This window comes from Oncorhynchus kisutch, linkage group LG3 (genome assembly GCF_002021735.2).
Source record: "Oncorhynchus kisutch isolate 150728-3 linkage group LG3, Okis_V2, whole genome shotgun sequence".
Taxonomy (NCBI): Eukaryota; Metazoa; Chordata; class Actinopteri; order Salmoniformes; family Salmonidae; genus Oncorhynchus; species Oncorhynchus kisutch.
Genome location: NC_034176.2, coordinates 71,571,733 through 71,596,663, shown reverse-complemented (window position 1 = coordinate 71,596,663; position 24,931 = coordinate 71,571,733). Strand labels below are relative to the sequence as shown.

Genomic DNA, 24,931 nt, shown 5'->3' with positions numbered 1-24,931 from the left:
AATGTGAAAATCAGTTTGTGGCACTCATTCTAATGATAAACTATGACTTATTGGCCACCTTAGGTAAATAATTGTCCTTAAAAAATGCAATCCCACACTGCAGTAGAAAATAAAATGTTGAAAGGTATCATGAGAAATCAATGTAGTTTTTGCATGAGAAATCAATGGACAATCAATGCACAACAACAACAAAATAGAGACTTGGATCTTAAAACAAAATGTCTCTTTAATTTGTAAGTGTCAACAGCAGTACAAAATATGGGAGTGATGGTGAGACTTTGTCACACAATTTCTTACTCTTTTACGCAAAAGGAGGAAACTCTTGAGGTAAATGAGCTTAAACAGGCAGTTAAACAACCCACTCCTGCCTTGTTACATCAATGGATTGAGTACATACAGAAAGATGATGTTACATTACAATATGCCTGAATGCATCCTGTGGGGAACACAGCCTAGATATTTGCACACATTACTAAGGTGCCTAGATACACCCAAATGTGTCAGTCATCTGGTGTATTTTATTTGATATAGTGTATTAATACTACCAACACAGAGGAGACTGGTCTCCAATACATACCACTGTAGAATTATTTCACCTTAAGTTTACCTCACGTCAATACTGCACATGGAAACCAAAGACTTGCTGGTTTACATTTTGAAGCCAAGCAAAATAAAATATTTTAGTACCTTTTCCTTTTTTATCTGAACAATAATATCCTCAGCACGTAGCTGTCCTTTTGTACTGTATGAAGAAGAAAGTGAACACAAATGTGATGGCAACCTTTTTTTAAGTTCAATTAAAAACTTTACACTGGACTGTACAAGATATTATGATAAACTATTTACATTTTCAGAATTAAAACTTTTTTTCAAAGCAGCAACAGACACTATTTCATTTTCTCTAGTTACGCCCAAACAATACCTGCCATGGGCCTAGGTACCTGCCAAGAAATTGATTTCTACGCAGAAAACTGTATCAGTCTGCCAGCGGTTTCAAAACAGCAACAGCCCCAGCGACAGAAGAGCCACACACAGTGTTGCTTGAGAGACAAAAAATGAATCTAGAAAGCAAAGTACCATTGACAACTGTATAAGTTGTCCCCAACAGCAAATGTTACACTCCTGAACAGCAGCTAGCATGTCAGTCCAGCATGTCAGTGAATTGTGCTAATTAAATTAACACAGAGAACATTCCCACCATATACATCACAAAGTTCAATGACAGAAAAAAAATAATTACAGTTAAGTTAAGTTATTGAAACAGCATACAAGCTTTGTCTTCAATTGTTGAATTTTGTTCGCATTTACATGGCTGAGAGACAGATGGATTAATAGAAAAGGTCATGACTACACTTTCCTGATGGCTGGATGGGCTACCTTTAAAAAGGTCAGCAACACATAGAAAAGGTCATGACTACACTTTGCTGATGGCTGGATGGGCTACCTTTAAAAAGGTCAGCAACACATAGAAAAGGTCATGACTACACTTTGCTGATGGCTGGATGGGCTACCTTTAAAAAGGTCAGCAACACATAGAAAAGGTCATGACTACACTTTGCTGATGGCTGGATGGGCTACCTTCAAAAAGGCCAGCAACACATAGAAAAGGTCATGACTACACTTTGCTGATGGCTGGATGGGCTACCTTCAAAAAGGCCAGCAACACATAGAAAAGGTCATGACTACACTTTGCTGATGGCTGGATGGGCTACCTTCAAAAAGGCCAGCAACACATAGAAAAGGTCATGACTACACTTTGCTGATGGCTGGATGGGCTACCTTCAAAAAGGTCAGCAACATATAGAAAAGGACAAAAAGAGTATAGGCCTAGAATACACACGAGTGGCTCTGCATTGTGCCACGTTAAAACGAATACATATTTGCACACTCCCTTCAATTTCAGCTCCCCAAGAACTTGCCAATGAATAAAATCCTCTTGGGTCATTCTAATTTTAAATGTAACAAATGCATGCAGATGTGCAATTAAAATGTAGCTATTCATTTATGCTACTGTCAACCCCTCCGTTCAAATTTGGCACATAACAGTATAACCACTGAGGGCTGTGAAAAACACAAAACACAAGTGATAAGGTATGTCGCTAGGATTGAGTCATGATTGCAAACGCAAGTTGTATAATAAAAACATATGCATCTTAACTGCTTGTTGTTCAGATGAATTTTAGCACTGTCCCTATGAAAGATACAGAGTACTTTATTTGTACCGACTTTGCATGTAATTAGATACAAATTAAGTTATTTATTTATAAAAAGAATGTTTGTCCTTAATGTCTAAGGCTTAGGAGTACGGCTTGGGTTTTGATTGGCTCCTTGAATTGTCTGAGGGAGGTCATTGAAACGCTAGCAAGAAGGGGCCTGTCTGTCTATCTCAGCTACATCTCTGTCCAATACTGCTCTCTTCAACCGTCCAATACTGCTCTCTCAACCGTCCAGTACTGCTCTCTTCAACCGTCCAATACTGCTCTCTCAACCGTCCAGTACTGCTCTCTCAACCGTCCAATACTGCTCTCTTCAACCTTCCAGTACTGCTCTCTTCAACTGTCCAATACTGCTCTCTCAACCGTCCAGTACTGCTCTCTCAACAGTCCAATACTGCTCTCTCAACCGTCCAGTACTGCTCTCTTCAACCGTCCAATACTGCTCTCTTCAACCGTCCAATACTGCTCTCTTCAACCATCCAGTACTGCTCTCTTCAACCTTCCAGTACTGCTCTCTTCAACCGTCCAGTACTGCTCTCTTCAACCGTCCAGTACTGCTCTCTTCAACCGTCCAATACTGCTCTCTTCAACCGTCCAGTACTGCTCTCTCAACCGTCCAGTACTGCTCTCTTCAACCGTCCAGTACTGCTCTCTTCAACCGTCCAGTACTGCTCTCTCAACCGTCCAGTACTGCTCTCTTCAACCGTCCAATACTGCTCTCTTCAACCGTCCAGTACTGCTCTCTTCAACCGTCCAGTACTGCTCTCTCAACCGTCCAGTACTGCTCTCTTCAACCGTCCAGTACTGCTCTCTTCAACCGTCCAGTACTGCTCTCTTCAACCGTCCAGTACTGCTCTCTCAACCGTCCAGTACTGCTCTCTTCAACCGTCCAATACTGCTCTCTCAACCGTCCAGTACTGCTCTCTCAACCGTCCAGTACTGCTCTCTCAACCGTCCAGTACTGCTCTCTCAACAGTCCAGTACTGCTCTCTTCAACTGGGAGAAATAATCAGAATCTAGATGACGTACAGTGACCTGTCAGTTTTAAGAACATGGATCAACATACACTGATGTAAAAAAGGAAGAAAAAAAGAACAGCCAAATACATAACTTAAACTTCACTAAGTACTTATGAACAAAAATATAATTCTATTTCCTATGTTGTATTTACAATAAAATCTATAATGAAATGGTGAATTTATTGAAAAATGAAGCTCCAATTCATTAAACATATTTTTTTTCTCTCTGATTGTCCTTTCATTATGTTCTACTGACAATTTTAGAGCCAACAGTGGCTAATAAATACAATAAAATGTATATTCTCACTATATAGCTTCAAATACAATATACAAAACAAAACATATGTGACCAATAAAATGCGTGTCTGAAATCCGGTGTTTCTCAGCTAACCAGTTACTATGCAAGCCTTCTGTCGAGTTTACTGCTCAGTCTCTCTCGTGCGCTGTCTCTCTCCCCTTGGTGGCCCTGGAGCTTAGACAAAGTGTTCATTCACTACACATGTCTTTGCATAAATAAACAAAACAAGACGACTGAAAAATGATTCAAATCTGGGAACTGTGAGAATGAGCCCACGAGTCCAACTCATCGGGACTTTTGTTCATTCAGGTTTTTTTCTGGTACAACAGCTTCACATTAGTCAGAATTGATAAAAATACAATTTATATCCAGTGCTTATAACACTTATAAAACATTGTCTCCTTGCGAGATATAAGTTCATCGTTTTTTTGTTTGTTTTTGTTTGTTATACAAGCGCAGTCAAGTTTCAGTCCTATCAACAGTCCTTTTGTAACTACCAGCCCACTGAATTGGTTAGGCATGGACATAGAAATATGTACAAATCACGTACAAATCAACCAATCAACCAGAAAACAGAAGTAACAGCTTAAAAACCTAGACATGTTGACCTGGAGGGAAATCCGTTTAGGTTTGTGTATGGGAGGAAATCCTAGACATGTGGACCTGGAGGGAAATCCGTTTAGGTTTGTGTATGGGAGGAAATCCTAGACATGTGGACCTGGAGGGAAATCCGTTTAGGTTTGTGTATGGGAGGAAATCCTAGACATGTGGACCTGGAGGGAAATCCATTTAGGTTTGTGTATGGGAGGAAATCCTAGACATGTGGACCTGGAGGGAAATCCATTTAGGTTTGTGTATGGGAGGAAATCCTAGACATGTGGACCTGGAGGGAAATCCGTTTAGGTTTGTGTATGGGAGGAAATCCGTTTAGGTTTGTGTATGGGAGGAAATCCTAGACATGTGGACCTGGAGGGAAATCCGTTTAGGTTTGTGTATGGGAGGAAATCCTAGACATGTGGACCTGGAGGGAAATCCGTTTAGGTTTGTGTATGGGAGGAAATCCGTTTAGGTTTGTGTATGGGAGGAAATCCGTTTAGGTTTGTGTATGGGAGGAAATCCGTTTAGGTTTGTGTATGGGAGGAAATCCTAGACATGTGGACCTGGAGGGAAATCCGTTTAGGTTTGTGTATGGGAGGAAATCCGTTTAGGTTTGTGTATGGTAGGAAATCCTAGACATGTGGACCTGGAGGGAAATCCGTTTAGGTTTGTGTATGGGAGGAAATCCGTTTAGGTTTGTGTATGGGAGGAAATCCGTTTAGGTTTGTGTATGGGAGGAAATCCTAGACATGTGGACCTGGAGGGAAATCCGTTTAGGTTTGTGTATGGGAGGAAATCCGTTTAGGTTTGTGTATGGGAGGAAATCCGTTTAGGTTTGTGTATGGGAGGAAATCCGTTTAGGTTTGTGTATGGGAGGAAATCCGTTTAGGTTTGTGTATGGGAGGAAATCCGTTTAGGTTTGTGTATGGGAGGAAATCCGTTTAGGTTTGTGTATGGGAGGAAATCCGTTTAGGTTTGTGTATGGGAGGAAATCCGTTTAGGTTTGTGTATGGGAGGAAATCCGTTTAGGTTTGTGTATGGGAGGAAATCCGTTTAGGTTTGTGTATGGGAGGAAATCCGTTTAGGTTTGTGTATGGGAGGAAATCCGTTTAGGTTTGTGTATGGGAGGAAATCCGTTTAGGTTTGTGTATGGGAGGAAATCCGTTTAGGTTTGTGTATGGGAGGAAATCCGTTTAGGTTTGTGTATGGGAGGAAATCCGTTTAGGTTTGTGTATGGGAGGAAATCCTAGACATGTGGACCTGGAGGGAAATCCGTTTAGGTTTGTGTATGGGAGGAAATCCGTTTAGGTTTGTGTATGGGAGGAAATCCGTTTAGGTTTGTGTATGGGAGGAAATCCGTTTAGGTTTGTGTATGGGAGGAAATCCGTTTAGGTTTGTGTATGGGAGGAAATCCGTTTAGGTTTGTGTATGGGAGGAAATCCTAGACATGTGGACCTGGAGGGAAATCCGTTTAGGTTTGTGTATGGGAGGAAATCCGTTTAGGTTTGTGTATGGGAGGAAATCCGTTTAGGTTTGTGTATGGGAGGAAATCCGTTTAGGTTTGTGTATGGGAGGAAATCCTAGAAAAAAGCATTGTACCTTAAAACAACAATAGCAACAAAGAAACCAACCAACCAAAAAAAGAAAAAGAAACCGAAATGGAAATTAATAATGAGGTGCTTAAAAACTTCTAAGACTTAAGATAAATGCTTCAAACGTGGACACAACACAATAAAAGCCAGCTCTGAATGGGTCGAGAAAAATTTTAAGTACTAAAGAGCCATCTGTATCAATTAGACCTGGGAGAGTAATGCAGTGACCAGCAGTAGGAGGGAGTCTTGGCCATGTAGACAGCCAGCGCTGGTGACCAGCCATTTAGATCATTTTAAACCTCTGGGCTTGGTCTGAAATGGACAGGTTCAAGGGCACGGGAGGAGAATAGCCGGGCTCATGCATTAATAATGCTGCATTTGAGATGATATCCACTCGTCAGTCATTTTAGTAATCCCCCACAGCTTGATGTACTTGTTCCATCTGCTCGCCAGCGCCTAGTGGCTGGGCCAGGGCGGGAGCCAGGGTGGAGGCCTCACTGTCTGTGCTTTGATGGAGAGCACAATAAGCGCTACGTTCCCCGTCCTTATTGTTCCCCCTCTCTCCTCTCTCCAGCATAGCGCTGCCTGCCACTCTGAGCCAGATGGCACCCCCTGGGTGTGGGGGTTGCCATGGGAAGGGGTCGAGACAGGGCAGGGCAGAGAGGGAGGCACTTAGTCCTTCTGGCCTGTAGGAGGGCTACATTATGGACAGTAAGGCCTTGACTGCTGGCCATCTCTAGATGTTTCTCCATAGGTAACAACCTGGGATCTGTTCAACTGGTAAAAGGACCATTCAAGAGATAAAGGACTTTCAGTTTGTGACTGATTGTCACAAGATTAAGAGCTGATTGATTGTGTTATATTTCATACTCATTGTCTGTATGTAAATAAAATACAGAAGTGCAATTTCAATTGCTCTAAAATACTTACATTTAACTTTATGTAAAATAGGCAACTGGCCATTATAAAACAACAAACATTTTGTTCAATATAACATATTAACTCAGTTGAAAAATGAAGTAGTAAGTGTTAATATCTAAGTGCTTGAATGTAGAGAATCACCATCACAGCTTTGGTGTGGCTTATGAAATACTGTTGTGTTTAATATGACTCGTTAAAATGTAATACCTTGTCTGTAACCCTCCTTTAATAAAAGCACAATGTTATTCCCTCACACACTGCCTCTTCTCTTAAGACTGCTGCAGTAGTTAACTCTGCTTTAAGACCTTCCCGTGTCAATTTAAGATTTACAATGTCGAAAAAATACTTAAGATTAAAAAAAAAAAAAAAAATGTTAAGACCAAAGACTTTAAAACTTGCCGCCCCAGTAGGGGCTAAAGTGTTTAACCGAATGTACTGTAGCTACACATTGTAAAACAGCAATTTGTGATTATAATGCCCCCAAAGCTGCCTTTTGCTGCCTTTCCAATCCCACAGATTGGATGCCTTTGGCCCCTTGGAATTCTGGCCTGATTACAATCACTCTGATTAAGAACTTGGTAAGACTGAGTTGAAGAATGAGCAGAGAGTGTGAGGGGAGTGTTATAGTGCTCTGTGTTAGACTGGGCTGGTGACATGAGCTGGAGAGGGACAGTGAGAGAAGGTCCTGTTGGTCACCGCATTGGTCTCCATGGAGAACAGCTGCCATTATGAACAACCACACCTGAAGCTATTGCATCACTTCCTGTTCCTGCCCTAGACACGGCACACTGTCTCCAGATTCCTGAGTGTTTCAATATAGAAGGTATATAAAGAAACTGGATTTTGAAGCCGCACAAAGATATTAAGAGATTGTCTTAGACTCGAGTCTCTCCCTCGAGACTCAAACAAATTATTTAAGAGATAAAAACCTTGAAACGTTTGGCAAATCTGCACAAAATTGTACAGTATGTTAATAATACCAATAATAATTATAATAATGATAATACTAATACAATTAATAATAAGGGAGTCTGATTATGTCCCAGAATTGTGGAATTGTTCTGTTTGTTTGTTTTTAGTTAATAGGAATTTCCAAATATTTTGTTTTCTAAATAGTTTCAAATAAATTCGTATTTAAAACATTCACAAGCTGTTGGCTGGCACAGCATACCTGAGTGAGAATATATAACTCCCATCAAAAACAGTAATGAAATCTATCAAAAGCATTTAACTGAAGAGAAAAATAATAATATATATATATATCATAAGAAAAAAAGTAAGACTGTAAGAATTATGGGTTCATATCAAACGTTACATTTCAAGTCCTGTCATCCAAAGTTGTATGGGCAATAACCTAATTGTGTATATGTCCATGAACAAAACACAAAAAATAAAAGATGAGATAATAAAAAACAAAAGGAACTAAACCAAACTGCTTCACACACTGTAAGAAACATTTAAGACCTTTAGCTGTTGATTCTGACGGAGCCACATATGCATGCAGGCTCCTAAATGATGCATCAACACAACCATTTCTTTTTGTTCTGGATTTTTTTGTTCTTTTGTTTCTCCTCCTTCAGTCTGTCTTCCGCCCTGGGGATGGTTCTCCAGTATGAATGTGTGTATGTCCCGGCTCAGGTGTTGAGAGGCCTCAGTTGGCGCTGACGATGGGCTCCAGTGTCTCAGTCTCACTGCTGTAGTCCGATTTGGGCTCCTCGTCAAAGTCCTCGTACATGTCCATCTCATCTACCTCTCTGTTGATGATGGGGTCATTGGTTAACATGGCACTGGGCTCTATCTTCATGTTGTAGGTGCTCTGGATGACGGGAATGGCCGGCTCCGGGCTTGCTGAGGCGCTGGAGCACTCCGACGTCATGTGAGGGGAGGGTGTGGTCGTTGCCATGGTTATGGCCCCAGGGTAGACCACGCCGGCGCTGGTGCTGATGGGGATCTGCGGTTGTTGCCTGTAGGGAGAAAACGAAGGACAGTGAGAGAGAGAGAGACTATTAGGCAAGTTTGTTCCTGTTTCATTGTTATAATCCAGACTTAATTCTCTTAACAATGTCAGTTCTGTGTTATTTGAAGTAAAAAGGCTTTACTTCAAATATATATAAAGGAAAACAATTAGAATCACATGGGATGAGCAAATGGAAAGAATGCTGACAGTATGTGTGCTGCTGGAGACAACCCTAAAGACACCTCCACTTCAGCACTTAAACTGAGAGAGCTAGCTGGATTAACTGTTCTCCACAGAGGTGTGTTCTCAGCCAATGGTTCTGTGAAAATGATTTGGGAGAACAGTTGTCCAGAAAGCACCGTTCTGAGTCATTCTGAAACGGCACCCAGTTTATTGGTAACATAAAGCCGATTGGTGGTTAGTGCGCTCTCTCTCTCTCTCTCTCTCTCTCTATCTCTCTCTCTCTCTCTCTCTCATCTGGTGTTTTAGCAGTGATTGATACTCCAGTGATCGTATAGCTTACGGGTGATGAGGGAACACCTGGAGAAGCCTTCTCCTTACTGACCACACGCAGTAAATTAGGAAGTTAAACTCCAGACAGCTGCCCTCCAGGCCTCTGTAAACCTATTCTTATGCTTTATATCTTATAATACTGTCGGCATCTCTTTCTCTGCTATTGCAGTCGGCTATTGTCTCAAATTGATAAATCACTACTATTAAAAAACACTTGACAGTAAGGTGGATGAGGAAATGTGTTTGACTTGGGGTTTCATTAATGCTCCGCAAACCGGTTGGAAATTGCGTACGACGAACTATCACCACCGTCATCACTACACGTGGAGAAAAAAACAACACGTTTTCTTTTTACGGAAAAGGGAAAGTAGTTAAAACGTTATTCATCTATTCTGAGGGCTGTATAACATACATGATTTAACGGGTTGATGAAATGAGTTGATTCGAAGGTCAGGGGCTTAGTGTGACAAGTTACAGACACACTACAACAATCTTTAGTGTAAGCACAGTGAAGAGAGAGTCTGTTCTCAGGCAAAAAGCCAACTGATTTCAGAATAGTCATTTAGCTGTGTGTCTACGTGTGTGTGTGTCGCGCCTGTGCTCTAAGCCTGGCGTTCTTCACTGTGCACCTACCCCACAGTGAAGAACTGCCTCATCTCTTGCCGTCGCGAGCGCATCATCTGCTTGTACTCGCCGATGCGGAGCTTCTTCCCGTCGATGATGCAGGTCCTCTTGGGCCGGGGCTTGTACTTGTAGTTGGGGTACTTCTCCAGGTGGATCTTACTGAGACGGGCCTGCTCCTCATAGAACGGCTGCTTCTCCTGGTTGGTCATAGACTTCCAGCGAGAGCCTGTAACACAGCAGACACACAGATATCAGTAAAACATGCACTTTGAATGTACATTTTCACTACAGAGGTGTAAAAAGGACTTTGGAATAATTAGTTAATAAGAATTAATAGATATATCAATGCAAATAGGAGTTTCCATTGTGGATACAGTATATTATTTTGTGGTCTCTGTAGTAACCATGTAAACCCATAAAGCCAGTAGCTGGGCTGTGGGTGAGTTAACAGAAACTACACCAGGCCTGTAAATAGTCTCTAGCTGATCTCTAGTGTGTCCTGCTCCTGCCTGGGTGACGCCACTTTTAAAGGCTGTGATCTATGGACTCTCAGTGCAGTGGGGACGAGACCCATTTAACCACTGTCATTTTTCATGACAAACACTGACGGCAGTGACATGGCGGTAAATCCGTCTGTAAGCCAGAGCTGATTGAGCCACTGTGGCGAATCAGACAACACGCCACCCACTCCCACTGGTACCGGGCTACAAATGTTTATGTCCACATAGACAGGTATTAACCACAGTGGGCTTCAGCGGGCACAGAGCACACTAGATTAATTAAACACACCTAAATGAGCATAAAAGTCATTAAGAGATTAAAACTGTTACAAAGGTTTTAAGTTATACCCTGTCTGAATCAAATGTGCAGTTGGAAAAATCTGACTTTTTTATACAGAGAAAAATATTTTCTACATATCAATGAACGACTGTAGATTTCAGCTCTGGACCGCCAGACCGTTGGGTCTCCTGTCACGAACAGTAACGTGTTAGATTCTGTCCGTCAGGCAATTTGCCTCCACAGTGTTCCACTGTTTCATGAATGGCGTTCTGTTTCTTCTTGTTGTTAACATAGTGGTTTAAACACTACACGTTTATCACTATTGCCAACAGCCAAACAGCCTAGTGTTTATACCCAGCTGAGGGGAGATTTGTGCGAGAGAGAGAGAGAGAGCGAGAGAGGGGGTGGGGTGGGGGGGGCTATTGAGGAGGAGTACACTACACCAGGCTTTTCAAAAGGGAAAACGCTTTTGGGCTTTTGCTATGGTTTCAATTCATTGTGCTTAATAGGGAACATTTAATTTTAACGAAAGCCTACAACATAATTGAATAATAAACTGATTGTATCAAGCCTATAAGAACTGTTTTGTCAGCGTCTGTGGGAGAGACAAAATTCCCATTGACAACCCTAAGAATGCTAATTTCAACAAACCTATAAAAAATATATATTTTCTTTTTTTTTTTATGCCAGTTTCCTGACTTTCTGACCAAATCCGATCTTGTTCATTCCAACTTGGTCTGATTTAAAAAAAAAAAATAATCTAACACAGGAAGGCTAACAGACTGTAACAGACTCTGTAATGGCTGGATGAAGGAGAGAGGTATGGCTGGAAGAGAGAGAGAGAAAGAAGAAAGGCTTACCCAGGATCTTGCTGATGTTGGAGTTGTGCATGTCTGGGAAGGCTTGGAGGATCTTGCGGCGCTCATCTTTGGCCCACACCATGAAGGCGTTCATGGGTCTCTTGATATGGGGCTCGTTGCTGTTCCTCCCCCGGGCTTCTCTGTAGACCCGTGCCTCGGCTGTGCTGGCACCTCCTGTAGGCCAACAATAATACTGTTGTGGTTTATCTGCTCCGGTACCAGAGCCATTCAGAGCTTTCCACCCTGGAAACACCAGAGTAGGAACAAGAAGGAGAAGAGAGAGCGAGGCGAGCAATTAATCAACTGCCACGAGCCACGTTCAACCCCCCATACCCAATGGGCTGTCATCACTAGACTGAGACTGAGACTGGGGCTGAGACTGGGACTGGGGCTGGGACTGAGACTGGGACTGGGACTGAGACTGGGGCTGGACTGGGATCCAACCAGACCAGGGGTAGGGTAGGGTTGGTGATGGCGCTGGACTGAGACCAGACCAGGGGTAGTGTTGGTGCTGGACTGAGACCAGACCAGGGGTAGGGTTGGTGTTGGGGCTGGACTGAGACCAGACCAGGGGTAGTGTTGGTGCTGGACTGAGACCAGACCAGGGGTAGGGTAGGGTTGGTGCTGGGGCTGGACTGAGACCAGACCAGAGGCAGGGCTGGTACTGGACTGAGACCAGACCAGAGGTAGGGTTGGTACTGGACTGAGACCAGACCAGAGGTAGGGTAGGGTGGTGCTGGAGCTGAACTGAGACCAGACCAGGGGTAGGGTAGGGTTGGTGCTGGAGCTGGACTGAGACCAAACCAGAGGTAGAGTTGGTGCTGGGGATGGACTGAGACCAGACCAGGGGTAGGGTTGGTGCTGGGGCTGGACTGAGACCAGACCAGGGATAGGGTAGGGTTGGTGCTGGAGATGGACTGAGACCAGACCAGGGGTAGGGTAGGGTTGGTGCTGGACTGAGACCAGACCAGAGGTAGGGTAGGGTTGGTGCTGGACTGAGACCAGACCAGGGCTAGGGTTGGTACTGGACTGAGACCAGACCAGAGGTAGGGTTGGTGCTGGACTGAGACCAGACCAGAGGTAGGGTAGGGTTGGTGCTGGACTGAGACCAGACCAGGGCTAGGGTTGGTACTGGACTGAGACCAGACCAGAGGTAGGGTTGGTGCTGGACTGAGACCAGACCAGAGGTAGGGTTAGTGCTGGACTGAGACCAGACCAGGGCTAGGGTTGGTGCTGGACTGAGACTAGACCAGAGGTAGGGTTGGTGCTGGACTGAGACCAGACCAGAGGTAGGGTTGGTACTGGACTGAGACCAGACCAGAGGTAGGGTTGGTGCTGGACTGAGACCAGACCAGAGGTAGGGTTGGTGCTGGACTGAGATCAGACCAGAGGTAGGGTTGGTACTGGACTGAGACCAGACCAGAGGTAGGGTAGGGTGGTGCTGGAGCTGAACTGAGACCAGACCAGGGGTAGGGTAGGGTTGGTGCTGGAGCTGGACTGAGACCAAACCAGAGGTAGAGTTGGTGCTGGGGATGGACTGAGACCAGACCAGGGGTAGGGTTGGTGCTGGGGCTGGACTGAGACCAGACCAGGGATAGGGTAGGGTTGGTGCTGGAGATGGACTGAGACCAGACCAGGGGTAGGGTAGGGTTGGTGCTGGACTGAGACCAGACCAGAGGTAGGGTAGGGTTGGTGCTGGACTGAGACCAGACCAGGGCTAGGGTTGGTACTGGACTGAGACCAGACCAGAGGTAGGGTTGGTGCTGGACTGAGACCAGACCAGAGGTAGGGTAGGGTTGGTGCTGGACTGAGACCAGACCAGGGCTAGGGTTGGTACTGGACTGAGACCAGACCAGAGGTAGGGTTGGTGCTGGACTGAGACCAGACCAGAGGTAGGGTTAGTGCTGGACTGAGACCAGACCAGGGCTAGGGTTGGTGCTGGACTGAGACTAGACCAGAGGTAGGGTTGGTGCTGGACTGAGACCAGACCAGAGGTAGGGTTGGTACTGGACTGAGACCAGACCAGAGGTAGGGTTGGTGCTGGACTGAGACCAGACCAGAGGTAGGGTTGGTGCTGGACTGAGACCAGACCAGAGGTAGGGTTGGTGCTGGACTGAGACCAGACCAGGGCTAGGGTTGGTGCTGGACTGAGACCAGACCACAGGTAGGGTTGGTGCTGGAAGGAGACCAGACCAGGGCTAGGGTTGGTGCTGGACTGAGACCAGACCACAGGTAGGGTTGGTGCTGGACTGAGACCAGACCAGAGGTAGGGTTGGTGCTACACTACAAGGTGAAGGAAATTGAGTTATCAATGTTCCTTTCCACTGGACCAGACTGGCTCTGACAACTGGATTTGACGAGCATGTTTTGAATGTAGAACAAGGGGACATTGTGAGAGCAGGGGAGCCACCCTACGGATCAACACATATCCAAACCCAAAAGAAGAGAACCATGACTTAAATGCCTGTTAAATATTTTGTCTGGGGCTCGACAAGCATTCACACTTCTATATTCAGCCCCATACGTTTCAAACTGAAGTTCCAGAAGTTTCTTTAAAACAAGCACGAATGCCAAGTTAAATAACAAATATGGAGCGTGAGGCAGTCGTTCTAAGAAAAATACAATCAAGGAGGGAAGAGACTCTGCCAAGTGCTTAATATAACATTCTTCTTCTTAAGCCCCCTCCCATTTGCTTCCTTTTATATGTAAGATGTGAAAGAATTAAATAAAAGCCGTATGAATATTTAAACAAACAAAAACATGTTGATAAACAAGACTTGAAAAATAAGACAAAAAAAGCTTTCCATATGCTACCATCCATCTTTAATGATCCAAAATCTGGAAAGGAAAGCTTAGGATGACTCATGCATATTTCATCATCCACATGTGAAGTGTTCTCATTAGGATCTTCTACTAGCCCTCCATCTTGGCACACGTTACCTGCACTTTGATTTCTAGTATTATTTCAGTTGATCAACAAAATCCAACTGTTAATGAGTAATGGAGTGTAGCGCTTCTCTGTGATTAATTCACTATCCACAGACTCATTCACTGGCTCTGTTCAGCACAGTACAGAGATACGCCCTGAAGTAAGACACGGAGAGAAGAGGACTGCCTCAACTTTAGATAGAGCTTTAACTATCTATAGGAGACTGTTTAAGGAAACAGCAGGTGAGAGACAACACACATGCGCACACACACACACACACACACACACACACACACACACACACACACACACACACACACACACACACACACACACACACACACACACACGCACACGCACACACACATGAACACACACACACACACATCCTGCTGGGCTGGGGTGGACAGCCATGTCCAGACTGATAAGGGGATGGAGGTCCTGTGGTGGTAGGCCTGATCTCTAGGAGCGAGGCCTGGGACTCGGCTGAGGCTTGGCTGGGACTCAGGGAGGACTTAGGCTGGGGTCCGAACGTCCAGCAGGAGGCCTTATTCTCCCAGGCCCCCGCTGGGCTGTGCCTCCATATAGGGCCTCCAAGTCAATTTACACCAGCTCATGTTTAACAGTCATACCGACACATTTATGATCCAGAAAGGCTTCCCTTTATCTGGGAGGCCAGTGCAATTTGCCTCTTCACACCGTCACGGTACATCAGCCAGAGCCCTGGGGACTCAGCTCTTGTCATTTAGCCTCCGCCAGGCAACATTCTCAGAGCCACATTCATATCAGGCATCTGACGGTCAGACCCGCTCTCATCTGCCTACTCTGCACTGTGCATTGATGGATATAGACTGGCTCAGACTGGCCTGCACCATACTGTTCATATGATCATCCTCCTTCAGAGCCCTGGGGAGAGACCCTGGTCAACAAGCTCTTCTAGAGCCCAGCCTTTCTTCTCCAACTTCAGGTAAAAAGCCTATTTCTCAACAGACACACAAGACAAAAAACCCTCTCACACCTACTATCTCTCCTTAAAGGAATACTTCAGGATGTTGGCAATGCCCCTTATCTATTTCCCCAGAGTCAGATGAACTTGTGGATGCCGTTTTTATGTCTCTGGGTGCAGTTTGAAGGAAGTTGCTAACTAGCGCTAGCACAATTGCTAACGTAATGACTGGATGTCCATGGGTATCTGCTAGCTAACGCTAGTTAGTATTGGCTCGCAAAACTACCTTTAACTTCCTTCCTACTGGACACAGAGACATACAAATGGTATCCACTAGTCCATCTGACTCTGGGGAAGTAGATAAAAGGCATCATTGTAAAAAAAAAAATCTAAGTATCCCCTTTAACACACACATACCTGTATACGTGCCTGGTTGAGAAAAGTATATACAGTGGGACAAAAAAGTATTTAGTCAGCCACCAATTGTGCAAGTTCTCCCACTTAAAAAGATGAGAGAGGCCAGTCATTTTCATCATAGGTACACTTCAACTATGACAGACAAAATGAGGGGGAAAAAATCCAGAAAATCACATTGTAGGAATGAATTGTAGTATGAATTTATTTTGCAAATTATGGTGGAAAATAAGTATTTGGTCAATAACAAAAGTTTATCTCAATACTTTGTTATATACCCTTTGTTAGCAATGACAGAGGTCAAACGTTTTCTGTAAGTCTTCACAAGGTTTTCACTCACTGTTGCTGGTATTTTGGCCCATTCCTCCATGCAGATCTCCTCTAGAGCAGTGATGTTTTAGGGCTGTTGCTGGGCAACACAGAATTTCAACTCTCCCCAAAGATTTTCTAGGATGACTACCTTGAAATGCTCCAGGACCTTGAAATGCTTCTTACGAAGCCACTCCTTCGTTGCCCTGGCGGTGTGTTTGGGATCATTGTCATGCTGAAAGACCCACCCACGTTTCATCTTCAATGCCCTTGCTGATGGAAGGAGATTTTCACTCAAAATCTCACAATACATGGCCCCATTCATTCTTTCCTTTACATGGATCAGAAGTCCTGGTCCCTTTGCAGAAAAACAGCCCCAAAGCATGATGTTTCCACCCCCATGCTTCACAGTAGGTATGGTGTTCTTTGGATGCAATTTAGCATTCTTTGTCCTCCAAACACGACGAGTTGAGTTTTTACCAAAAAGTTATATTTTGGTTTCATCTGACATTCTCCCAATCTTCTTCTGGATCATCCAAATGCTCTCTAGCAAACTTCAGACGGGCCTGGACATGTACTGGCTTAAGCAGGGGGACACATCTGGCACTGCAGGATTTGAATCCCTGGCGGCGCAGTGTGTTACTGATGGTAGGCTTTGTTACTTTGGTCCCAGCTCTCTGCAGGTCATTCACTAGGTCCCCCCGTGTGGTTCTGGGATTTTTGCTCACCGTTCTTGTGATCATTTTGACCCCACGGGGTGAGATCTTGCGTGAAGCCCCAGATCGAGGGAGATTATCAGTGGTCTTGTATGTCTTCCATTTCCTAATAATTGCTCCCACAGTTGATTTCTTCAAACCAAGCTGCTTACCTATTGCAGATTCAGTCTTCCCAGCCTGGTGCAGGTCTACAATTTTGTTTCTGGTGTCCTTTGACAGCTCTTTGGTCTTGGCCATAGTGGAGTTTGGAGTGTGACTGTTTGAGGTTGTGGACAGGTGTCTTTTATACAGTTCAAACACGTGCAATTAATACAGGTAACGAGTGGAAGACAGAGGAGCCTCTTAAAGAAGAAGTTACAGGTCTGTGAGAGCCAGAAATCTTGCTTGTTTGTAGGTGACCAAATACTTATTTTCCACCATAATTTGCAAATAAATTCATTAAAATTCTTACAATGTGATTTTCTGGATATTTTTTTCTCATTTTGTCTGTCATAGTTGAAGTGTACCTATGATGAAAATTACAGGCCTCTCTCATCTTTTTAAGTGGGAGAACTTGCACAATTGGTGGCTGACTAAATACTTTTTTGCCCCATTGTATGTCTTTACCTCCCTGCTTTACGCCGTCAGGATTCAGGAATAATACACTACCTCTGCTGCCACCGTCCCCACAGTACATTCATTTCATTTAGCACGCACTCACTGTACAGGATGAATTGATTTCACTTTGTTTGGTTTTGACAGCCATGTTTATTGTGCAATGAAATGTGGTGTGGCGTGGGGCTGACAGTATCCATCAACGTAGGCCAATCTGCTGACTGCCGGGCCAGATGAAGGTATTCATTAGGGCAGGAGCGTAGTGCTCACTCAGACACGACAGCCAGTGTCTGCGCCTTGGGATCGCTCGCTCTAATTTACGATGCCCCCCGTGCCATTACTCTGCCACTGACACTGATTCAGCAATTTATATACTGGCATGCATGCATACGGGCAGAGGTGAGCCTCTTACGAGGAGGGGGACACAACACGGCCCGCCACCCTGACACCAGCGCCAGGAAACAAACCACTTCAATCAGTTCATTAGAGATGAGGCCCATGAAGCCCTGGGTTCTGGTTCGCCAGGCGGAAGACGAGGAGGAGCACTTCTTCTCCAGTTCGTATCTGCACCAGCAGGCCATGAAAGGGAAATCTATGGCTCCTATAAACAGTATTATAACATCCTGGTGGCTTTGTGTGAGTGTGGAACGGAGTGTTGACGGGCTAAGCAGACCCAGATTCAGAACCAGACTCAGGGCTGAGGGCTCTGTCTGTCAGTGTTGGGACTTGGAGCTGGGAGCAGAAATGAGCCTGACCCTGGGCTAGAAGGAGGTTGCTAAGAGCTGCTAGATGCTACCAATCCATTGGGACAAAGGACCGCATCCGTCCCTGCCACAGTGCTTGTGTATGGTCACATGGGAGGTCCCCCCCCCCCCCATTGGCCCTGCAGGGTTATCATGATGTGTCCTAATCAGAAGCAGCAGCAGCCACTGAGGGAGCTGGCAGCAGCAGCAGGGCCTAAAGCTCACCAAGCATCACCCCACAACGGTAACATACAATTTACAACAATGCTGTTTTCTCTCCAATAAAACACCCAACACTGTTCTGACATTTACAAACAAGCATTAATTGATTTTTTTGTGGGGAGCGGCACGTTGGGGAAGCAGTTAGTTAGGTGTGTGATTGTGTAAATAAATACAGATGTTTAGCAGTGACAGGGCAGGCCCCAGGGTTGGGGCTGGGAAGGGGGGCGAGGGGGAACAGGGGAAGGCTGCTTAATCGAATTGATTGTGATTCATGAGGCCTGCAGCTCAATGTGACGGAGTGATATGAGAATCTGCTTTTAATTTGTCTCTCCCACAGACACTGAAGATGAGCAGCATGAGAGAGAGAGAGAGAGAGAGAGAGAGAGAGAGAGGGATGGAGAGAAGGAGGGGGGATAGAGAGAGAGGGAGAGAGAGGGATAGGGATAGAGAGAGAGAGAGAGAGAGATAGAGAGAGAGAAGGAAAGAGAGAGGAAGGGGATAGAGGCAGAGAGAGGGCGACAGAGAGGGAGAGAGAGACGGAGAGAGAGAGAAGGGTGGGTAGGGAGAGAGGGACAGAGAGAGCGAGGGAGAGAGAGAGGGGGGGGGACAGAGAGGGTGAGGGAGAGAGAGGGAGAGAGAGAGAGAGAGAGAGAGAGAGAGAGAGAGAGAGAGAGAGAGAGAGAGAGAGAAGGGGGGTAGGGAGAGAGAAGGACAGAGAGGGTGAGGGAGAGAGAGAGAAGAAGAGGGGGATAGAGACAGAGAGAGAGAGTAGGGGAGAAGGAGAGAGGGGAAGAGAGAAAGAGGCAAAAAATGGAGAGAGTGTAGTGAAGCCCAGCAGCCTATGACACCTTGTGTGCTGCAGGTTCACACTGGACCCTGTGCCGACTGTCACCCCGGAATCTGCTCAGGAGGGTCTGCCTCAGTGAGCAGGCAACAATCACTCCAACCTGCCAAGCCCTCCCTGCTCCCCGCCCAGTGGGATCAAATCAAACACCTCTCACTAAAGGTATTTACTGCTGACAATAGGGCCTCTCCCTCCAAGGGAGGGGATCAGCCCACATGCAATGCATGGACAGATATGACCCATGCAGTGTATGGACAGATATGACACATGCAGTGTATGGACAGATATGACACATGCAGTGCTCAGTGCCTCTATTCAAGCCGTGGTTCATAGTCCTCTAATTAAACAATAACATGCCAGTCAGATGCTTTGAATTCTTCCATTTCTATGTGTGTGTAAAGGAACTAACAGCTGACATGTTAGCACTTGCATGCCACAGAATAGCTCTTACTTTTGTCTCCTCCATCTCCTCTTGCATGCCATCAGCCTTAAAGTGGGGCAAGGTGCATTCCTGTTCACATCTCACTATTCCAGAATGAATCAATAAAACCTGGGCAACCTGGGCTGACATGCAGTCTCTGGGCCCTCAACAACATGCAAAACCAACTCCCCGTCATAACAGACTATGGGAATGACACACACAGGCACACAGGCACACGCACGCTAGTCTCCAAGGATAGGCCTATATGAATAAAACAGAACTATTGTTAATCAAACGTGAACTGTATAAAGGGAATAGTCTGAATTGTCTGAATCAAGTAAATGTTTGCAAATTTAATGTTTTATCCCTTCATCAAAAACCATTTGAATTCATTGTTTTGGGAATCAACCAACTTGAAAAAGGGACACCCTAATTGATCTAATATATTACAGTTGTAAGTGATATGGTCTCATGTCTAAACCACCTAGTTTGAGCTCGAACACATAGCCTCCTATGGGGCTATTCAAGGCAATACAAGTCAGCCTATAATTCCCATGAACCTCTGGTTAGGAAGGAAAACAACAACATTAACCTCTGGTTAGGAAGGAAAACAACAACATGAACCTCTGGTTAGGAAGGAAAACAACAACATGAACCTCTGGTTAGGAAGGAAAACAACAACATGAACCTCTGGTTAGGAAGGAAAACAACAACATGAACCTCTGGTTAGGAAGGAAAACAACAACATGAACCTCTGGTTAGGAAGGAAAACAACAACATGAACCTCTGGTTAGGAAGGAAAACAACAACATGAACCTCTCAAAACAATCATCTGATAATAAACTGAACAACAGCTCTGAGCTACCAAGGCAAATAAACACAACATCACTGTCTGTTACTGTACAACATAAGTACAACACTACTGTTCCTCCTACCCCATACGAAGCCTATTAGCCTATTTCCACTTAGCCAAGCTGCCTTGCTTATTTCTCCTTGGCTGATATTGTGCTGTGCGTTCAGATGAACTCTGTTTCTTGCCTCCCTGCATCTCTCCTTGTTCTCCCAGGACCCTCTCTGGCAGCGGCACGTTAGACAAACACACAACCCGCGTGTCATTCTACTTCTTCCAAGCCATATGTGAATGAACAAAGAGGCTGGGTTGAGGCCTTTTGTGGTATTTGTTCATGTTTTTCATCTGAGCTTAAAAATACCTAATGACTTTGCGGTGAGCTGATGCATGTGGCTCGTGGCTTTCCAAAATGAAGTAAATTCTATCTATTCCCATACCATGCCACTATTTTCCAATGGCCCCCGTTAGAACTTTGGCAGCTGTTAATTTGTTTGCCTCATGCTTTGCAAATATTAGTTTAAGCATCATAAAGCTTTCTGTGAACTGCAACGAGGCCTGCTGTACAGTGGTCTTCTGAATAACAGTGTTTCTCCTCTGCAGGGAAATTGACCCCTGACCTGACAGACCTACAGTCACTAGGTAGCAGCTACAGCCTGTTCAGGTATATTCAGATACTAGCAGTAGTTTTCCTCATGTTGGGGAGCAGAAAGGTGTCTGCAGTACACTCTGTGCTGCTATGGAATACCGTGTTGCAGGACAAAAAGTCCCTGCTTTAAAATAATGAACCATATTTACATGTGGTACCTGGCTCTCCCTCAAGGAATCATTCAACCGGGTAAGCGGTTGAAAATGCTGTTGACAGCTATGAATTATTTGGAAATTGCAAATAATTAAAGTAAATTACAATAATAATCTTATTATAATTGTTATATCCTATCCATTCTCATAGTAAACATATTTTTTCTTAGATTTGCTCAACATAATGCCTCCAAATAAGAACCTCAAAAGTTAACACAGATCTTGTTCTCCAAAGTAAACCGATTGCGGTTATAAAAAGAGGCTTTAATGTGGTGGGCATCATGTTAAAACCCTGTTCACATCATTCATCTGGTGGTGCTGTTGAAACAGACAGATATATTTGTGGAGATAGATGAAATGGTGACTGTGTTGGTGAGCTATGTGCATGTCTCTGGCTTCTAGCCACCACTCTCTCTCTCCCCCTGGGAAGAGGACCTCCGTGGGCCCTGCCTCTCCTCTCCTCCCTGCCTCCTCCTAATCCACAGCCCGCTGCGAACTCACTTCCCAGAGGCATCTGGCGCTAGCCTTTTCCTCTGCCCTGCACAGGACATAAAAGGGCACAACTGATCCCTGACGACAGGGGCTGGTGCGCGCCTTGCTCCTGTCCTGACTCCACAGTAGCCGCAGAAGAAAGGTTCTCACTGGGGTAACTGGGAGAGGCTGGGGACCTAGAGAACATCTGCCCTGAGGGCCAGAGGGGTGGGAGAGTCTGCTGCGGTTGACGACGTGGGAACTATCCCTCTATGGCCACTAACTGCACCTCTAATCCTGAATTTATGGGTGTGATGTGAAAGCAGACAAGATAAATCATTCATGTTTCAGTTCTTTGACTTTGTCAACAAGCAGGTTTATGTGAGGTAGACCATACAATTTGTGAAACGTTGTGTGTTGTAATTATTTTGTTGGGAATGTTGGGAAATGGGGAAATTGGTGGGAAATGTTTTAAAAGGGCGTTTAGAAGGGATCTTAAAGAGGCGAGTGCTCTTGTATTGTCCTGAGAAATATCTCTCCCTCCATCTTGAGAATGTTGCAGCTATTAAAGGTGAGCCTGATTCATTTTCCCTCTGCTCGGGGCTCTGAAGTGCCATGGAAACTGACACAAATATTTACGTCAGACAAACATTGGCGCATCGAGGCATTCCTCGCCACTGTTTACGCTCCAGGCCCACAAAGGGAGATGACGCTTTGTCACACGGGTGCTACACGAATTTACACCTCTGTGCCCAGGACCTCAAACAAGCGCAGCGGCTGCCGGGGCCAGGCCTGGAGAAGGGCCAGCTTTGTCCTCAGGCACCCTGTCCTTCCCTCACCTACCTGTGAAAACCAGGGAGCGATGTGCGCCTTCAAACACCACTATCCCCCCAACCCAGCTCCCCCTGGTCTACTGCTCTGGCAGCCCTCACCTCTCTCTGGTCCACTATAGGAACACACTGTGCACTGGAGGGGGGGTGAATCCAGGCAGCAGTCTGAAGAATTCACTGTTACATAGAACTGACTGGATGGCTTTTCAGCATGGGAAAAGGGAAAACTATAGGTGAGAAGTCTGTACTTACCATCCAGATCCTCTGGCCTGGTGAGGTCAATGACTCTGTGGCCAATTTTGCCATCCTCTCCCAGTTTGCTAAGGTGGTGACCAAGGCTCTCAAAGTGTGCCCGCTCCTACAGTACACAGAAACAGAGAGGAAAGAGAGAGAGAGAAACAATCAGGAATCTGAACAAACTGCTGCATATACAGTACATGTCTTTCCATATCAAGAGAATAGCTGATCAATAGAATAACTGAATGAGTCATTTCTGAAACACAGTATCTCTTTGAAATAACTGCTAGCTCTATTGTAGAGGCGCTCCTTTGACATGATGGGAAGTGGATTGAGCTTGCCTGTATCATCCCTGCCTGCATTCAGCAGATGCTATAATGTCTGGCAGGAGGGAGGGAGGTAGAGACAGTAGGAGCCAGGGGTGCTGTAAATAGAGTTACAGAGGAACACTTTGTGATCCCGAGCACACAATAGGGACTGGGGCCCTCTCTTTGCAGCGCTCAGGTTTTCCCTCTGTAATCTTTGCTGTACATCCCCCTGTCTGTCTGGTGCTAGCGCCCAGAGCTCAGCAGCCATCACGTATTCAGGGCTCATGCTTTATAGAACACACCGTGTTCTCCCTTTTGTCATGTCGCTTTATGCTCAGATTAAACTTGGCATCATGTTGTACTTGACGCACAATGAAACCCGTTCATTCCGCTCGCCTGTGACAATGTTAAACGTCATGTCCGTGTGCATTTACAGAATAAAATAACAGCTTTCGGGGCCCTCTGAATAGTTGCTGCACATTACACTTAATGTATTATGCAGGGGGAGAGTCCCGACTGCTGCTCGCTCCATTGTTAAATGACCTAGTTCGGCAGTGAATGCGCAGGGCATTAGCACAGGGCTGTCTTCCTCTCTAAAGACTCAAGTAGGAGATGGACACTTTGACTCGGCATGACACAAATAATCTCTCCCCCTCGGATTCGCCTGGAAGACACTAAAAGCAGGCATGTTGCCAGGGTTCAGCCGAGAGCATTTGTTTTACTCCCAGGGTGAGCATTCTATCTTTTCCAAAGGTGCACTATGTGTACCCCTCCTCTTCCTGTGTCTTTTCTGAGGTTGCCTATCACACGCAGTTTGTACAGACACTCAGGTGGGCTCCCTATACAATGCTAACAGCTCCCCTGTCACACACACAGACACCGACACCAACACACACATTAATCTTTCACTGTTCTCTGGGCTTTCACTCTTTTGTTTGTGTTCTTGTTTTTCCACCCACATGGGAGCTTGTATACCTCTCTCCTATCAGAGAAAATATAATGTACCATTACACTTCAGTCACTGGAGGTTAATACAGAACATCACCTGCAATACAATGCTGTTTGATTTGGTTTCATAGAACATCCTGATCAAAAGCATTACTTCCAGAAGAAAACATACAGTTGTTCATTCATTTCTCAGAGAAAAAAAAAATAGATTGTCAAAAAAAAGTCCATTGTCAATTTACTGAAATGTTTTTCCTCTTTCAGTTTCCCTTTGATTGGCCAGTAAGACCTGAAAAGGATGACAAGAAGACAAATTGAGACATTTGAATTCCACTTCAAGTCTTCTCCATCATCCTGAGGCATTTTATTTATTCAAGAACTATTCCTCAAAAAGAGAGAGTATGTCTCTCTCTGTGTGTGTCCCTGTGTGTATCTGTGTGTGTCTCTGTGTGTGAAAGACAGTGAGAGTGCTGCAATTTACCATCATGCTTCAAGGAGCCATCATTATGTATCAACATCTGAGTGATTCTGATCTACAATTAACCACCACCTGCTTATGGCCTGTGATTAGAGGCTGCCTATCTGCCTTGGCTTTGCTAACTTAAGTGTTTTCTAATTATGACATATGCGCTGGTCCCCGCTGGGCAGAAGGCGCTTTGTAAAGATAAGATAGAGCGCCATGCCTTCCCAGCGCCACGCTCCGTGTGAAGCGACACACACTGCTGTATTCATCACCCAGCCACATTATTGCACTTAATGAAAGAGGCTAGCGGCCCGATGACAAATTGACGGATGTGCGATTAGTCAGATGGGCAATGGCGGCCTGGGATGGGATGCTACATGGACAGTCCTCTCCTCTCTGCTGGGAGGGCCTGGGAGGACTCAGCATTCTGGGGGAACTGTGTAATAAATTAGCCGTCTACTATCCCCCCCCCCCCCTGCACTCTACTGGCCCCTCCTGATCAATCAAGGCCTTT

At 45.2% G+C, this 24,931-nt stretch overlaps 1 protein-coding gene across 13 annotated transcripts in view; it reads right to left on the bottom strand.

Annotated features, from left to right (window-relative positions):
* Positions 1 to 206: 206 nt before the first annotated feature.
* sox6 (SRY-box transcription factor 6) overlaps positions 207 to 24,931 on the bottom strand; it is a 200,594-nt gene continuing 175,869 nt past the window's right edge. For 6 of the 13 annotated variants that reach the window (XM_031813468.1, XM_031813504.1, XM_031813497.1 and 3 more), the window contains 4 exons: positions 22,717 to 22,822; positions 11,378 to 11,620; positions 9,747 to 9,963; positions 207 to 8,607 (listed from right to left, as the gene is read on the bottom strand). In XM_031813468.1, the coding sequence (XP_031669328.1) occupies positions 8,295 to 8,607; positions 9,747 to 9,963; positions 11,378 to 11,620; positions 22,717 to 22,822 (879 nt within the window). In that variant the 3' untranslated portion in view covers positions 207 to 8,294. The remainder of the gene's footprint in view (positions 8,608 to 9,746; positions 9,964 to 11,377; positions 11,621 to 22,716; positions 22,823 to 24,931) is intronic. The other 7 variants (XM_031813537.1, XM_031813546.1, XM_031813553.1 and 4 more) reach the window with 5 other exon arrangements.